General features: G+C 35.4%; 1 protein-coding gene across 4 annotated transcripts in view; it reads left to right on the forward strand.

Moving 5' to 3' along the window:
* The window catches only part of RAPGEF6 (Rap guanine nucleotide exchange factor (GEF) 6), a 304,075-nt gene that overhangs the window by 235,452 nt on the left and 49,805 nt on the right, over positions 1–18,818 (forward strand). For 3 of the 4 annotated variants that reach the window (XM_006872939.1, XM_006872936.1, XM_006872937.1), the window contains exons 16-17: positions 1,248–1,488; positions 12,243–12,400. In XM_006872939.1, the coding sequence (XP_006873001.1) occupies positions 1,248–1,488; positions 12,243–12,400 (399 nt within the window). Of the gene's footprint in view, positions 1–1,247; positions 1,489–12,242; positions 12,401–15,601; positions 15,617–18,818 lie in introns of all 4 variants that reach the window. The other variant, XM_006872938.1, reaches the window with a different exon arrangement.

Consider the following 18,818-nt stretch of genomic DNA (forward strand, 5'->3'; position numbering starts at 1 on the left):
AGAATTCACCAGTGAAGCTGTCTGGGCCTGGGCTTTTTTTGGTTGGGAGTCTTTTGATGACCTGATCAATTTCTTCTTTTGTTATGGAGCTGTTCAGGTTTTCTACTTCATTGTGTGTAAGTTTAGATAGGTTGTGTTTATCTAAAAAGGTATCCATCTCTTCTAAGTTTTCATGTTGGTTCAGTTTTAAGGCTTTTTTTTTTCTTCCTGTTGAGGTCTATTCCATATTGAAAGTTTTAGATTTTGACCTTCATCAGTAAATGCTTAAAATGCTCTTTATTTTCAGCAAGTAAGGTTGTATCATTTGCATGTAGCAGGTTGTTAATAAGTTTTCCTCCAGTCCTTATGCTGGGTTCTTTTCATATAGGTCTTCTTCTCAGGTTTTTTGCTCATCATACAAATAAACAAAGTGAAAGGATAGAACTATGCCATATATCTTTTCCAATTTTGAACCATTTGGTATATCATTGTTCTGTTTGAACAACTACCTCTGAATCCTTGTACAGGTTCCATATGAGCACAGTTAAGTATTTTGAAATTCCTATTCTTTCGTAATGTTATCCAAAACTTTTTATGATCTACACAGTCGAATGCCTTTGTGTAGCTGATAAAACATGGGTAAAGTCTTTTTGTTGTTCTCTGGTTTTGATTAAGAGCCATATAACAACAGCAATGATACTCTGTATTCCACATTTTCTGTTGAATCTGGTTTAAACTTCTGGTATGTTGTTGTTGTTAAATCCTGTCGAGTCAGTTCTGACACATAGCAACCCTGTTTCAGGTTTCCGAGGAGCAGCTGGTGAACTTGAACCGCCAACCTGGCAGTTCAAATGGTTTTGCAGTATGACATATTACTCACAGCACCACATCAGGATTCCTTAACTTCGGGTATAGTCAGATTCAAAACCAGAAGAAAACTGATAGATAAAGGGTGGGTATAAAGGAAATTTGGTAGCGTAATTGTTACGAATCGGGCTGCTAACCTCAAGGTCAGCAGTTTGAAACTACCAGCGGTTCTGGGGGAGAAAGATGAGGCGTTCTGATCCCATAAAGATTTACAGCCTTGGAAACCCTGTGCAGGGTCACTATGAGTAGGAACCAACTCCTCATTACTTAACAACAACAATAAAAATTTTATACTGTTTAATGAATGGGGCTGTGTAAGATCAAGTAATGGAAAGCAACTGTGTTTCTCTTTCAGTTTTTTTATTGGTAAAAGAAATGACAAGCTTTATTTATTCCTACAGTGTTCAAAGAATTGCTTAGTAGGACTGAACAGGAAAAAGCTGGTGTTCCTCATATTCCCAGAATTGCTGAGAAAAAAAGTAATCGCCATTCAATCCAGGATGTACCAGGAGATATTGAACAAACATCACAGGAGAAAGGAAATAAGAAAGTTAAAGCAAATACTGTTTCAGGTGGAAGAAACAAAATCAGGAAAATTCTGGATAAAACACGATTTAGTATCTTGCCTCCAAAACTGTTTAGGTAGGTAATGCCAATAACAGTCATGTAGGAATGTACATATTGACTGTTAAGTTTTTATTTGGGGAACATGGTAGATATGGTAGGTTTTGTTTTTGTATGTAACCAGTTCATCATAAATATTAAGCGTTAACATAAATGTGAAACAATAAATTGTGAATGTATCCTACTTACTTTCCATTAGGTTACCACTGTTAGATTTGGCATATATTCTTCCATTAACCTTGTTTAAAGAAGACTGTCAAATATCATCTTATGAAATCTGATTTTCTTATATTTTTGGTCCATTTTCGTTCTCCTCATCTTCAAATTTGAATGACTTAAATCTTGGGACACATTCATTGCTACCAGTTTTGTTTTTATTGTTCTCTTTCTAGCACAGTTTTAAGTCCTCTTGAACTGTAAAGTTTCCTATTTCCAAAATGGGATATCACCAAAATTGAGTAAAAGTTTAAAATTTTGAACTGTAGATTAAAGTTTGTAAAATACTGATGAAATCATTCCACTCAAGTTCACAATTGAAAATGACTAGTATAAGGAGCTCTGGTAGCGTAGTGGTTACGAATCGGGCTATGAACCTTAAGGCCAGCAGTTCGAAACTACCAGCCACTCTACGAGAGAAAGATGCGGCATTCTGCTCCCGTAAAGATTGACAGCCTCAGAAACCCTGTACAGGGTCGCTATGGGTCGGAACTGACTCAACAGCACTTAACAACAACAACAGTATATATTCTATCGAAGTTTACATTTTACGTTGTCTCCTTCCTGAAGCAATCACTAAAGTTCTGATCAAGTACTGTATTAAGCACATAGTAGTCACTCAAATATTTATTATAAACATTAAGACAATGAATGAATCAGTAAAAGAAATAAGATTCAAAGAAAATACCTATTGTACTCCTGAGAAGGCTCTGGCATTGTGTCAGGTGTTCCTTATGGAACTGAAGAAAGATACTTCTTACTTCTAAGCAATTCATGAACCCTTTATTCTACCACATTTTTGTTATATGTTAGGCACAATACAAAGTTAAATAAGGCAAATTTCGTGTCCTCTTAAGAGCTAACATTTCTAAAAGTGAAAAGAGGTAAATGACAAAGTTCTCACCTTACAGAGTGATAAATGTATTAATATGTACAAAGGCAGATACAACTGTGGCAAATTGAATAGATAGTTTGTGTTACTTGTGTCTGCCTAGAGAGGTCGGTAAATGTAGTATTATGAAGGACCTGTAATATGCCAAGAACATGGACTTTATCATGTCATGATAGGGAGCCATGGAAGGCATATGATATAAGGATGTTAGGAATATATCTCTGAGAGCTGTGTGAGTGACTTGGGGTCAAAGGTACAACAGTGGCAATGATAGCAAGGAGACCAGGTAGGAGGTAGCTTGAATTCATTGCCTTCTGTCATCATTTGCAGAGTTTAAAATCTCTCAAGATTTCTTGGTAAGAAAACGCTCTTCTTCTTGAATTCTTATTTCTAGTTAGGGAACCGCATTTGCTGTTCATTCGTTTTGAGACTCATAGAGGTTTGAAATGTTGTTAGCCACTCATTTCTAAAAAGTTCATTACTGTTCTTCTTTTTCTGAGTAGCTACTCTCCTTGAGGTGAATAGATTGTAAAAATCACAACTCTAAAACATCGATTTTTTTTTTTAATGGTGAATATACTATAGAGTAGCAACATTAAAGGAGTCTTGCTGTGGCGCTGTAAGATAAGCACTGGACTTATAACCACAAGGTTCAAACCCACCAGCTACTTACGCCTTGGAAACCCTCTACTGGGTCACTCTGAGTCGAATTGACTCGATGGTTTAAGAAAGCAATAGCAGTACAACAAATGTTGAAAGAAAAGGGAGCTGAGTGAAGAGAATTTAAGAGTGTTTGCTATGTTGAAGATGTTGGGACCAGTTTGATGTAAACAGAAGTCTGAATAAGGAAAATAGGAAGGGAAAACTACCAGAAAGGGAGTTTCTCAGGAATTAATGCACTTTCATTTCGAGAAATTTTGGTAGGTTTTATCTGAAATATGCTTAACTGACTTTTTTTTTTTTTTTAAGTTTTTATTGTGAATTGAGAGAAAGTTTACAGGGCAGATCATAAGTTTTACATTCAACAAATCATATACTTTGTTTCATTACAATGATTATAATCCCCTCCATGTACCATCAGTTAACAGTATTTCTCTCTATTCATTTTAGCTCTTTTAACAAAAAACAACAAAAACACTCAGGTATATAATAATTTAAACCACCAAAGGGCACATTCTGCAAGCCTGACTCCTGGCCACCAGCTCTCAGTCTCTCTAACTCCATGAATCTAGAGTCCTCAGCTGTCCTTTCTCTCCTTGGCCCCATCTCTGCCTCCATCTCTGGCATCGCTGCTTCTCTGAATAAGGTCCCACTTTCTGCTTGTGCTCTTCTCCATTGATGGTCCTGGGGTCCTCTGTAAGATTAACTACTCCCCTGTTTATGTTACAAAACATCTACCATTACAATTGTGACAATCTCAATTAGTCATGATAACAGTTACTCACTATTGAAACATAAGACTCTTATCCCCATCTCTTTTCACCATACCCATCTAAACAAGATGAAAACTGTTCAGTGGGGACTTTATCATTCCCCGCACACTTTCAAACTATACTTCCTCTTAAAAACTTGTAAGCCAGTCTCTTTGTACCTTTATTGCTCCCTCATTTCCTTTTTGTTGTTGTTGTTGTTTGTTTCTTTGTATTTTAAGGTTTTTATTGTGGATTGAGTGATAGTTTACAGGGCAGATCATCAGTTTTACATTCAACAAATCATGCATCTTGTTTCATTACAATGATTATAATCCCCTCCATGTACAACTCTCTGTTCATTTTAGCTTTTAAAACAAACAAACAAACAAAAAAAACCACTCAGGCATGTTTAACAGTTTACACCTCCAAAGGGCATATTCTGCAAGTCTGCCTCCTGGCCACCAGCTCTTAGTCCCTTTCTTCCCATGAATCTAGAGTCCTCAGCTGCTCCCTCTCTGCATGACCCCATCTCTGCTTCCATTTCTGATGTCGCTGCGTCTCTAAATAAGGTCCCTCATTCTGCTTTTGCTCTTCTCCCTTGATAGTACTAGGGCCCTCTGTTTTGGACTATAAGATTAACCACTCCTGTTTTTGTTATGAAACTTCCACCTTTACAATTGTGACAGTCGCAATTAGTCATGATAACAATTATTCACTATTGAATCATATGACTCTTATCCCCAACTCTTTTTGCCAGACCCATCTAGACAAGATGAAAACTATTTAGTGGGAGTTATTTCTTCCCCCCCACACTTAAACGCCCTCTTAAAAACTTGTAAGCCAGTCACTTCATGCCTTTATCACCCCCTCATTTTAGGTAGCCAATATCTGAGTTGCCCGTCCCTATCTATTCTGTGTACAGAGATAATAGCATTGATACTTGATGTGAAGACTCATTCCCTCTCTGTTGGTATTTATGGTTACTTCCTCCATGAGTATGAAGCTCTGGTAATACAGTGGTTGCAATTCAGGCTGCAAACCTTAAGGTCAGCAGTTCAAAACTACCAGCTGTTCCATGGGAGAAAGATGAGGCTTTCTGCTCCTGTAAAGATATACAGCCTTGGAAACCCTGTACAGGGTCGCTATGAGTCGGAACCGACTCCATGGCACATAACCACCACCGTGGTACCACCTCCATGAGTATAGGTCAGGTACATCAAATTGTAGCAATTTACCCTTGAACATATTCCACCTGAATTTAGAGCTCATCTGAAGAACAGATTTGATGCATTAAACACTAAAGACAGAAGACCAGAGGAGTTGTGGGATGACATCAAGAATATCATACATGAAGAAAGCAAAAAGTCACTGAGAAGACAAGAAAGAAGGAAAAGGTCAAAATGGATGTCAGAAGAGACACTAAAACTTGCTCTCCATCTTGTTTGTTCTCCCTGCCCCCTCATTTAACTGACTTTTATTTTTACTAGTGGCACAGTTGTGACATAGTCTGTCTAGTTTGTCTTGTAAATTAGGCAGAGAACTTTGTGATTATAATTAACTTCAACTTGTTACTATCACATTCCAACAAGCTAAACCCAAGTTTCAGTCAGCTAATATCAATATCTGATGTCCACAGTTTGTCTCTGGGGAGTGAGAATTGGATTCTGTTTTTGCTAAAGCAGGAGGCATAGATGGAGGTGTCCAGAGATAGTCTTTTGGATATTTTCAGTCAGTATATATATTGATTTGAAAAAGTGAAAGCTCTAGTACAAATAGTTTAACTTGCACTCAAAAGGGATTTTTTTTTTAATTTAATATTTTTCATTTATTAGTCAACAATATTTTGTTGAGTCTCTTGCTTAGTGCCAGCAGAAAATTATAAGCTATGAATACAAACATGAGTAAGATGCTACCTGTCAGGAATTCATACTAAATTCTTCTAAACATGTTTTCAATGAAATTTGAGCCACATAAATCCCCCAAAATGGATTCTATTGGTACACATTGTAAAAATTTCTGGAACCTGTTTTGTTGAAGGCAAGTGAACCATCATTTTGCCTTTCAAATTGGTTGCTTTCAATTTTTGGCAGTTTGTTTTAATTTTTGGCACTTAATCCTTTGAAATGAATTCAGTCAACCTCTCTATCCACATAGATGATTAAGTATTATACTTTGGACATAAAGAACGCTTAGAAATCAATTAGATAAATATCATTAAAACTTCTGTAGAAAAACTATGCTGAGAACATGAATCAAGCATTCAGCACTAGAGATAATTAAGGATGTACAATTTAAAACAAGATACCATTTGTTTTGTCCAAGGTTTTTAAAGATGGGTTAGGGAGGGCCAGAATTGACAAGGTTAAAATATATAATAATGTTTGACTGCCATGAGGGTATAAAATGATGTAACTTTCTATAAAGCATTTTAGCAGTTTATCATTAAGAGGCTTAAAATGGCCTTACTGTAATTTCATTTCTAATAAAACTTAGTTGAAGATTTATGTACAGATGTCCTTACTTCTATTACTTATGATAAAACAAAATTGGAAATACCCTAAATGCTCAACTACAAGAGATTGCGTAAATAAATTATGCTGTATATCAAAATAACTAGAAGGGAAAATATCAAAATATTGATCTTATTTTCCTCTAAAATGTGTTTCACAGGTAACTTCCCCTCTCTTCCTTCCCTTCTTTATCTATACTCTAGAAATTTTCTACTTGAATTCTTGCTATGTTTTAGTTTGGCAAAAAAATTATTTTTATTTTAATGAGTTTAATTTCACCATTTATGAGCATCTCCTGTGTGCTAGAGCTCTATGCAATGGACCGGATCTCAAGAAGAATGAGGCAGTCTTTGCCTTTATCACTTCTCTTAGAGTTAGAAATACTGTATGAAAGAATGGTATGTTTCTGTAAGAAGTGAACAAACAATCGAGATAAAATAAAATCCCTAGCCATGACTTAGTTTTAAAATACAAGAAAGTTTCTAAAAATTAGAAGTTAAAAAAATATATATTGCTTTAAAAAAAAAAGCATCTGTAAGTTCAAACATAGCAATGTGTTTTATACTGATCTAATAATATTAACTATTCAGTAAATAGAATCTTCTATTTTTTCATTCACTGAGGTTTTTGTTTTTTAAATCATATTGCCTAAATAACATTTTTATGCTATTCATTGCAGCAGCTTCAAAATAGACTGTCTTGCTTGCTTATTAGAATTATTTTTTGTCTCTACTTCTTTTCACTATTCTCTCTTTGTTTGCTTCTAATATTGGAAGGATTTTTACTTGTATATTGAAGTATTTAGGTAGCTTTTTAGTTTCATAATATGAAACTAAAATATACTTTTGTTTTATGTAAATTCAGTGTTGGAGAATTGTTGAGGTATTTTTCAAAAATATGTTTTTCTGTTACTGCATCATCTTCTCAGGAGACTTTTTTGGTAAGATGTGATGTAATTATTTGCAAATGGGCTTTTTTGATTCAGCTTCCAAGCAAGCATGGATATTCTGCCAATTAAATACTGTTTCATTCATATAATAGCATGGGTTGTATATATTAGTATAGTTTGCTTTAATAGATGCTTATGCCTTAATCATCATGAATTTGTAACCAGCATTACATTAGTGACTGTGCAGTGTCATATCTGTTGGATTATTAAAAAGCAGAAGTAATGCTAAATCACATCAGTAAGCAATATAAAGATTGTTAGTGTTTCATGCATTTCTCTTTGTCTCTGTTCCAACTTACTGCAACTGATGCAGCTAATTTCCTTTCATGAAATATAGTGACTTTTTAACATTTAAAAAGTTGCTTCTACTTTGATCATTGGTAGGACTGCTGATTTCTTTAACCTTTGACAGTTTGATTCCTTGTATTCAGTTATTTGACTTTTTATCTAAAAATGATACGCATTTATCCCTTACAAATCCATTAATGAGTGGTTGTGTTTTTTTTCATCTTTATTTCCTACATAATTTAAACTATTGCCAAATTTCTTACAAAGCTATGAAAAAAGTATCTGTGTCCTCTCCTCTATTTTTCTACCCTGACTTCAAAAAATTTAGTTGTGATCTCTAAATCTTCACACCTAATTGTAAAAACCAATTTAGCATGAGCACAAATTACTTAATCAAATAAGGTATCTGTCAAATTCAATTGTCATCTTTCCCTTTGAAACATATTTCCTATTTTATAGCGCTTGTGGCACTGTAGGATAAGCATTGGACTGCTGACCAAAAGATTGGTAGTTCAAACCCACCAACTGCTCATCGAAAACCCAATAAGGGTCACTATGAGTTCAGAACTGACTTAACAGCACTGAGCAATAACAGCAACAAACATCACTGGTGTGGCACTGTAGGATAAGCATTGGATTTCTAACTGCAAGGTCTGTAGTTTAAATCCAGCAGCCACTCTAAAACCCTATACAGAGTTACTATGAGTTGAATCTGACTCAGTAACACTTAACAACAACAGTAATCCCCATTTAGTCCCACAGTTTTTAAAAATAAAATGCTTAAAAAAGGTATTCCCCATTTCTAGATTTCTACTCTTCCCAATTTGTTTTTGGTGAAAGTGCTTTACTATATGTTTAAATAGAGGAATTTTATTTTGCTGTGTTTCAAGTTGCATTTTGTTCCATTCTGGCATCAGTAAAGGCCCTGCTTGCCATTTGGTCATCTCAATAGCAGAAGCAAATACCACTGTTTACAAAATGCCACTCACTGTGCCAAAATGTTTGCCTACATTTTCTAATTTAATCTTAGAGTAGTCTTGGGGGAGCATAGTAGTATTCTCATTTTACAGATGAGAATACCAAGGTCAAGAGAGAAAAAGAGATTTGCCTGAGGTCATTTGGCTAATAACCCAGGTTTGTCTGACACCAAAGCTTGCTCTTGATGAAATACTAATCTTTGCTTTCTTCCACACCGTCCTGCCTTTCCCTGTTCCTGGTCTCTTTTTCCTTTCCTTGTTTTGCTATTAACAGTTCCTTAGCAACTCTGTTGTCCCCGTCTTGCATAGTTTTTAAATCTGCCAGAATCCTATATTTTATCTCTAGCATACTAAGTTTTCCAATATAGCTCATTTTTAAGATTGTGCCCTAATTATTTCTTTGATAAAAGGTAAGTATTCTGTTAAAGTTCTGTTTGTATCTATAACAAGTACTGGGTAGAAGATTACATTATACTCAGTATAGATGGGAATTAATATTTTCTGGAAGGATTGGTTTTAAAATCACAGCTCTTACAGGTAGGTAGTATTTTGGTTGTTAATGCTGATATAAATCCTTTTGTCATTGCTTGACTGCTTTACCTAGAGCTATTTTATAATAAAGCTAATTTTTGAGTTATCTAAAACTCAAGCAACAGAATTGTGTTTCTTTTTATTTTTTCCCTCAGAATTTAGAGTTACCCTGGTAGCATAGTGGGTTATGAGCTGGTCTGCTAAACACAAGGTCAGCAGTTTGAATCTACCAGTCTCTCTTCGGGAGAAAGACAAATCTTTCTGTACCCGTAAAGATTTACAGCCTCAGAAACCCTATGCAGGGCCCCTATGACTCGGAATCAACTCCACAGCACACAACCACAATGTAAAAGTAAGCATTGATATCCTAGGCATTAGTGATCTGAAATCTCTGTCATCTGATGGAATACAAATGGAAATCTTTCAACAAACTGATGCAGCACTGGAGCCACTCACTCATTTAGAGATCCTGTTTGTGCCCATTCCAAAGATAGTGACCCACTGGAATGTGGGAATCATTAATATTAATATCATTAATATCACATGCAAGGAAAATTTTCATAAGGATAATTCAAAAACAGCTGTAGTAGTACATTGACAGGGAACTGCCAGAGGTTCAAACCAGATTGAGATGAGGACATGGAACAAGGGATGTCATTGCTGATGTTCGATGGATCTTAGCTTAATGCAGAGAATACCAGAAAGATATTTACCTGTGCATTATTGACTGTGCAAAGACTTTCAACTGTGTGGATCATGACAAGCTATGGATAACATTAGGAAGTATGATTATTCCGGAACACTTCATTGTGCTCATAAGGAACCTGTACATAGAACGAGAGGCAGTTGTTCAAACAGTAGCAGGGAACACTGAACGGTTTAAAATTATGAAAGATGTGCACAAAGATTATATTCTTTCACCATATGTATTCTATTCATATGCTGAAATAATAATCCAAGAAACTGGATTATATGAAGAAGAACATGGCATAAAAATTGGAGGAAAACTCATTAACAACATGCGATATGCAGGTGATACAATCCTGTTAACTAAAAGTGAAGAGGATCAAAGATGACCACAACCTTCCGTGATTACACCTCAATGTAAAAAAAACAAAAATCCTTACCACTGGACTAATAAATAACATCATCATAAATGGAGAAAATATTGAAGTTGTCAAAGACTTCATTTTATTTAGATTCGTTGTCACCCTTCATGGAAGCAGCAGTCAAGAAATCAAGTGAGATAAAGCATTAGGCAAATCTGCTGCATAAGACCTCTTAAAGTATTTAAGAGCAATGATGTCAGTTTAAAGACTAAGGTCATCCTGACCATAACCATGATATTTTAAATTGCCTTATATGCATGTGAAAGTTGGACAATGAATAAAGGACCATAGACAAATCAGTGTATTTGAAGTATGTTGTTGGTGAAGAATATTGAAAGTACCAAAGTCTGCCAGAAGAGCAAACAAACCTGTCTTGGAAGAAGTACATCTGGAGTGCTGCTTAGAAGCCAGCATGTGAGACTGCACCTCTAGTACTTTGGACATGTTGTCAGAAAGGACAGATCCCTGGAGAAGGACACCATGCATGGAAAAGTGGAAGGACAGCAATAAGATGGAAGGACCCCCAACAAGATGGATTGACACAGTGGGCTCAACAATTGTGTCTAACCATTGTGAGTATGGTGCAGGACTAGACAGTGTGAGCATAAGGTTGATATGAGTTGGAACTTAACTCAAATGCACCTAGCAATGAAACACTTGTAAAATATTTTAAAGAAAGAATATTTTGTTTGCTTAAGTATGGCCATTTAACTGATACTTATTCTTGAAACCTTTAAAGGGAGTTAATTTTAGTGCTTTCTGCCCTTGTTTTGGTGTTCTCCAGGGAACAGTCATATAATTAAAGTCGAATTAATATATCCTTAGAATAAAGTATGGAGACTATTTTTCGCCTATTTTCATTTCTTGTCCTTTTCTTTACCCTTTCTTTTTGTCACATACTATAGTTGTTCTTTGTTGCTAGTTATCTGTGCCATCTTCCTTATATCTTCTCCCTGTTCTTGCTGGTTTTGGCAGTTCAGTTCAGTACGTGTTTAGAGACTTTTTGATTTTTTCACTTCATCATGGCTTAGTTGCTACCTACAGATGCCTTATTTTCAGTTTTGGTGTAAACCGAACTCCATTCGTTGTCTAGAATGTTACCAAGATTTTCTGTTGAGAGAAAGAGATTGCCTTGCTCCAGTATGGCTGTGCTGTTTGGCTATATGATTATTTTGTTGTTGTTAAATGCCATCAAGTCAGTACTGACTCATAGCGACCCTGTATAGGGTGTCTACAGAGTAGCTGGTGGGTTTGAACTACTGTCCAGTGTTAACCTACAGTGCCATGCCACGGTCATCATGCTTAGTAGAGAGTCAGCAAAAAAAGAAGACCCTCTATGAGGATAGATTGACAGTGATTCCAACAATAGCTCAAATATAGCAATGATTGTGAAGATGCTGTGGGACCAGGGAATGTTTCTATTGTTATGTAGGGTGATTATGTGTGGGACTGACTCAAGGGAACCTAAGAGCAACAAGAATACCACTATTAGTGTCTGCTGAAGAGGAAAATATCAAAGCTTCCCTAAATGCTCAGATTCAATTTCTCTATTGAAACTATGGAATATAATTGTTAAAATCATCTTTTATTGTTGTTGTGTGTTGTTGAGTTGGTTCTGACTCAGTGACCCTGTATAGAGTTTCCAAGAACTGCTGGTATGTTTGAACTGCTAACCTTGCAGTTAGTGTGGTTAGCAGTCCAGTGCTTATCCTACAGTGCCCATAATTACAGATGTCCTATTTATTTAAAATTGCTGTAATATTGTAATTTAATTTTCCGAATCACTGCTTTGAATTGGTTCTTTTATGCCTAAGTGCACAGAGAACAGAAGTGTTTAATTATTGAGTACCTTAAATGCTATGAAGTGATATGTGGCCTTCTTTTGAAGTGATGGAGGCCTGAGCCAATCACAGGATGACAGCATTGTGGGGACAAGACACTGTAGACACAGTCTGGCTATAATGCCAATTCCTGGAACACTTTCATCCAGCAGTCCAGATCTCCTGCAGCCTACCACCAGCATGCTGGATTTCACTAATCCTTCAGGTAATTTCTGTATATGATTTTTAGTTGGCCATATTGGTCTAAATGGAAAAAAAATTAGTCTTCCACAGCAAAAACTAGCTTTGTATGCAGCCTTCTTCTAGATATGAATTTTATTCAGCGAGCAAAAGGGAAGATTATGTTGGGTAATCTCAGATAAAATGATACTTCCTCTAAAATGAAATGAAAATAATATAGGCTGCCCCTAACTACAGATTTAGCAATCTTAATCCAAGCAGTGGGATGAAAACAGACATAGTGTTGTCTAGGGTGTGGAAAAGAATAAGGCGATTATTTTAATAAAAGCAGTCTCACTTACCTTTGTCTTTGATACATAGAAATGTGTTGGAAATTTTATAATAGCAGTGATTTTGTTTCTAATACCTGAGGCTAAAGTTTTTTATTTTGTCAAGTGTTGCTATCAAAGTACTATAGCATCTTTTCCATTATTGTCCGTACTTTCAATGTTAAATTAATATTTCTGTCATCTGTTCATTCCAGAGGCAGGAATTGTCATATATAGCTTTGCAATAGAAGATTTTGTTACAATGAAGAAAATCTTTGACTTTAAAGAATTAATTATATATCTGTCGTTTGAAAGGATTGAGATGGCTTTCAATAAAAGCTAATATATAATTAAAAATTGAAATATATAATCGGGTCCAAGGAAAGGAAAAAAAAAAGTAGACTTCCACAAAGATCAGTTTAGTTGTATTTCAGCACCACTATTATTCTCTTTCTTTTTTTTTAATATTGTGTTTTAGCTGCAAGTTCACAAAGCTAATTAGATTCCCATTTTGCAAGTTTTATACGAATTGTGACATTGGTTACAGTTTTCACTGTGTGTCAGCATTCTCATTATTTCTATTCTGTGTTTTCTGTTTCCATTGATACAGCTTCCCTTCCTCTCTTTGCCATGTCATCTTTGCTTTGGGGTAAATGTAGAATGTTTGATCTCATATAGTCACCAGTTTAAAGGAGCACATTACTCATGGGTGATAATATTTTGTAAATCATTTTATTGTTTGGTTGAAAGCTGACCTCCAGGTAGAGCTTCAAAGCCAAGTTGAAAGGGTGTAGGGTGTCTTAGGACAATCATCTCAAGGGTTCCTCTTGTCTATCAGTGCAATAACTCTGGCCTTTTAAGGAATTTGAAGTTAGTTCAACAGTTTTCTCCCATTGTATCCAGGACTTGTCTTGTGTCCCTTGGTCAGCATCATTTTTGACTCTCTAGTTTCTAGCAACTAATGTAAAAAGAAAGAAAATTCCACCAATGTCATAAACCTCAGTACTAGAAAGTATTAATAGTAAACTTCATGTTTTATTGTAGCATCTTAAATAAAGCCCTAACTTAACATAAAAACACAGTTTGGTACAGTTCATTCCCCCAGACTTTCATTTGCTTCATAACTACCGGAGACTTTACTAAACCTAGTTCTCTGTCTTCGACACATCGTACTATGTGGCTGCCTAAGTCCTTTCTAGAAAAAAAGATTATAATCAGTCATTACTTTTGATTAGAAGTTTCCAGTGATTTCTTCATTTGTCAGGGTTCAATCATGACACAGAATGCACTCCAGTTACTTGGTCAGAGAATTTAACATAAAAATTGTTAGCAAAGTATATAAAATTAACTGTTATCCTGGAATAGTAAAATAGTTAAGAAAACTGCAAATTGAATTTAGCATTTGATATGTAAAGGAAGGCATCCTGGCATGGTGCTGTGGGTTAATGGCGCTGGACTGTAAAGTCTGTTTGAACCACAAGGTCAGTGGTTCAACTTTGCCTGCTGCTTCTTGGAAACCCTAAACAGAGTCACTATAGGTCGAAACCAGCTCAACGGCACTTAACAACAATGTGAAAAAAAATGCTTCTACCTAGTTTAAGAATTGTTACTTGGGATGGCTCAGGAAAGAAAAGCACACCAGAAAAAACAGAAAGGAGCAGGTCCCTTCCTTCTTAACCTTGTAGTCTGCCTCTAATGCCGCTTAATGACAGAACCTAAGAGGGGGCCAGTTGGTAAAGAAGAAAAGTAGTTTGTGCAGCCAAAAGACAATAACTTACTAAATGTAAGTGTACACTCTACAAATTATTTATGAATCTCTTTTTCTCGTTTCCTCTTCCGCCTTTCTCTCCGCTGTTCCTTTGTCATCCTTTCTGGAGTATAGTGTGTACCTTCAGAGCTCACTTTTTTTTGCCTTATGCTGTTCACTCACTACCTGTGGCACTCTTCTGTCTTTGCATATCAGGTGAACTTTGGTTCATTCCTCAATGCTAAGCTCAGAAGTTACCTTATCTACGAAGCCCAGCTCCTCCTGATGTCATCAACTCCCTTTTTCAGCAATCCCAGCACATTTTTTGTTGTCTCTCTTACATTGCTTGCCATGTAGTGTGAGAATTTATTTCCATGTTTGTATGTGTTCTTTAGCAGTATTTCTCACATTGCATAAAAGGCCTATACATAAAATATTGTATACTACCAAATCCTAAATGAAATATGCTCACTTTCATAAGACAGATATTTTGGGGCATGTAATTTATTGATTCAATGATTTTTAAATAGTGTTTTGTTTTTGCCAGAGGTATGTATAAAAGTGAGTGGTGGGAAGGAGAAGGAAAGGTAGATTAGGATTTAACTGAAAACACAAAGGGACTAGCTTAGAATAATTGAAATGTAGATATTGTAAGCCCCATGGAGCTGAAACTCAAATCTCTACAAACGGAAGTGCTGCTCAGCTTGCTTTCATATTGACTATATAATTCTCCATGAAAACTTCTGTTTAAAAGATTGTAGTTGTACTTTTAAAATATATTCAAAGAAAGTTTGATATAATTCAGTGTGCAACATAGGCCCATACCAGTAAAATTAATTAGCACATAAATGATTACTAATAAAATTATAAATTATATGTTTAACTCCCCCCACCCCCACCCCCAAGCACAATCTTATGACCTTTTAGCTAATGGTGGTGCAGTTTCTGTTTGTACAAAGCCTTTATTTGTTGCCAATTAATTCTAAATTCAGCTCCTGATGTTATATATGACAGCATTTTATCCATCTTGAGTTCAATTATATTTATGTTGCTTATTTATTGTTATTTTTAGATGAAACACAAAGAGAAGGTGAGGCTATAGAATTGTCTTAATAGTTTACTTTTGATTACTGACCTTTTTATGGTTTTGCTTTGTTTTTGCTGCCTATAGCTGCTGGTTTTTACTGTAAGTATTCTGTTGCTCATGTTTGTATATAGTTTTTCATTTTTAAAAAGTCAAATGATATGGGATTAATCAAGTGCCATGCAAAGCTCTTCTATCCACTTACAAAGTAGCCAGTGTTAATTGGCATGTCCTTAGTCATTTTCTTTGAATATGTTCCTTTTATGCATATATAAAATCCGGGTAGTCATACTTTTCTACATCTTCTGAAAAAGTTTTTGTAATTTTGACCTAATGCAAAATAAGTCCTAAGAGAATTCAGTGTGTCTAAAAGGAATGTGAAACTGATTTTTTCTTATTTGTTTTCTGAGTCACCATATAGAATGTTTGCTTACCTTTTGTTATATGATTTCACCAACCTTTTATTTGATTTATTTTATGTAGTAGACTTCACATTCCTTTCTGTAATGCACGTCTGGATTATTTTGACTAATTTTTCAATTGTAAAGAAACGTATTGTTTTTATTATTCAAATAATATTTAAAGGATAGACAACAGAAGTCTCTACTCCCAGAATTCTCATTATTGTTAACTTGTCAAGTCACCCCCAACTCGTGGCAACCCTACACACAATGGGGTGGGACCATTTTGATCTATAGGATTTTCATTGGCTGATTTTTTTTTTAAGTGAATTGCCAGGCTTTTCTTTGCAGTCTGTCATAGTGAAAGTTGTTGCGCATCATAGCAATGCATAATGGACAGGTAATATTTGGGCTTGAGGAATTGGCCAAGAATTGAGCATAGGTCTCCTGAATGGAAGGCAAGACCAGCAGTACAGAACCAGCACTGTTCCCTCCCCCGAATTAACAACTTTTAAATTATTCATATATCCTTGAAGTTTCAGTGTACATACGATGTGTGTACTAGTCTCCTCTTCCCAAGAGATGCTCTACTTTTCTGCCACCATTTCACATAGCAATTGACTTTGAATGCTTTCTTGTATCAGGATATTCTACCAAATTTTTTAAAACAGCTGTTAATATTCCATTTAACTTCAGACTCCCATATTAATCAGCATTTACAGAGTTGCCTAAACCACTGTGTTGACATATCTTTGCATGCTTTATACAAAGGCTTTGCATTATTATTATATTTTTTTATTTTATCAATAAAAATTTTATGGAAATTTATTTTCTCTCTTATTCTATAAGTACCTACAAAATACTGCCTTTTGACGTGCTGTTTGGTCTTCTGTAGAACAAGTTCACCGATCCCTAATGTATATCATTATGCTATTATTCTATGTTTTCTTTGTGGCAAACTGTCCAGATTGACTTATTTACTTGATATTCTGTTTTCTTTCAACCACCTGACACTCAAATTTAAGCAAATCCCCTGAGAGCAGGGATCTTGTCTTATCTCATTTATCATTATATTCTTACTTGAACACACTGGTTGGCACTCAATAAACATTTGTTTAGTGCTTAGCAGTTTAAAGCAGACTAAAACAACAGTGTAGTTTTAAAATTTATTTTAAATACCTAAAATTTTCTCCCATTATTTATGTAATGTCAAAGTCAATATGTGTGTCTTTCAGATATATATGTATTTCAGTTTACTCATACAAGGTTATAGTTAATACTCTAGAAATTATGTCTTTGGATTAAAAGTCTAGTTAGCTGAGATTCCTATTGAATTATTTTACATTGTATATAAGAATTTTATTAATGAAATATGAGTCCTAAGAGTAGATCTGAATCATAAGCACAAATGCTGTACTCCTCCAATATTTTGAAATGTCTCTTTTTCCCTATTGGGTTATATTCCTATGTGTTTTAGCTTCATGCCTAAAATTTGAGATGATTAGATAATTTCTCCTTGGTTTACCTTTATCCTAACTTCATATTTACCATTCATCTAATCAGTTGACATTTGAGTGTCTGCCATGAGCCAAGTACTATGCTTGGCATCTTTATTGTTCTCCCACTAACAACAAATATATCTGTAGTACATGTTTAACAATTTTAAAATAGAAAAAGAGACCTACACTGACACCTAGTATCAACACAGAGAAATTTTTATCTTCTAATGTATCTGGTGTGGCACTGTGGGTTAATGCTCCAGACTGCAAAGCTGTTTGAACTGCAAGGTCGGCAGTTCAAGTTCACCAGCTACTCCTCAGAAACCCTATACAGGGTCTCTATGGGTCGGAACAGACTCAAAGGCACTTTGCAGCAACAACAACAACAACAGTGTATCTTAAAAGGCTTTTATTAACATTTGCAAATTCAGGTTTGGGGGGTATCTTTCAGATAATTTCGTTTGTGCAATCTATTTTAAAGGCACCCATTTGTAATGCCTGAATCCTTCTTAAGTGACTACATTTTGTCCTCCTGGGAAACAGATGGTCTTTGCATACTATGGCTTTGTTAGGCTATTTAGCAGGATATACAACTTTATGCCTTCCCAAAAATGGTTCAGTATTTCAGCAGCAAGAGATGACACCATGAAATCCATGTAAATTCCTATCCCTCCTTGTGATTAAATTTCTCTAAGTAAGTAATAAAGGGACCAGAATAGCTTTCCAGTCTCACAAGGTCAGCTCCAAAGATCTAATAAACTGATCCAAATGTTGGCCCCAGAACACTGAGACCTTTTTTCACGAAAAGGAAAGGAACAATACAATTTATAAAAAAAAAAAAAAAACCCTCAATGCTGTAGACTCAATTTTGGCAACCTCATGTGTTAGAGAGTAGAATTGCTCCATAGGGTTTTCTTGACTATAATCTTGACAGAAGTAGGTCACCTTTCTTCTGCAATACAACTGGATGGGTTCAAACCATATTGTCTGGCACTTTTTTACAGAGTTAAAATGCTGAAACTCTTTTGTCCAGAAAATTTCACTTGGCAAACCAAAATTTTCTAAGGAAAGGGAGCATCTCTGAGTTTTGGTGAATCATAAAGCAGTCTGACCTTAAACTTGAAAAGTTCAAACTGGTTATGTCAGCAGTGCATTAAGATCGGACTCATTAGAAAGAGTAGGAGGCATCTGATGATTCAAGTACTTGAATACATCCAGGATGGACTATATATAGCTTTTAAAAAGTACTTGAAGCTTTCAATTTGCCAGTGGACCTAGAATATTCAACATCTAATAGATAAGTTTCCTGTTCACAGCTGTATTCTTGTATATTCAGCTGACTCTTCCAATCCTGAGAACCAGTGTTTGCCTTTGTCTCTAACCTTAGAAGTGTGTGTGTGTGTG

This window comes from Chrysochloris asiatica, unplaced genomic scaffold (assembly GCF_000296735.1).
Source record: "Chrysochloris asiatica unplaced genomic scaffold, ChrAsi1.0 scaffold00215, whole genome shotgun sequence".
Lineage (NCBI taxonomy): Eukaryota > Metazoa > Chordata > Mammalia > Afrosoricida > Chrysochloridae > Chrysochloris > Chrysochloris asiatica.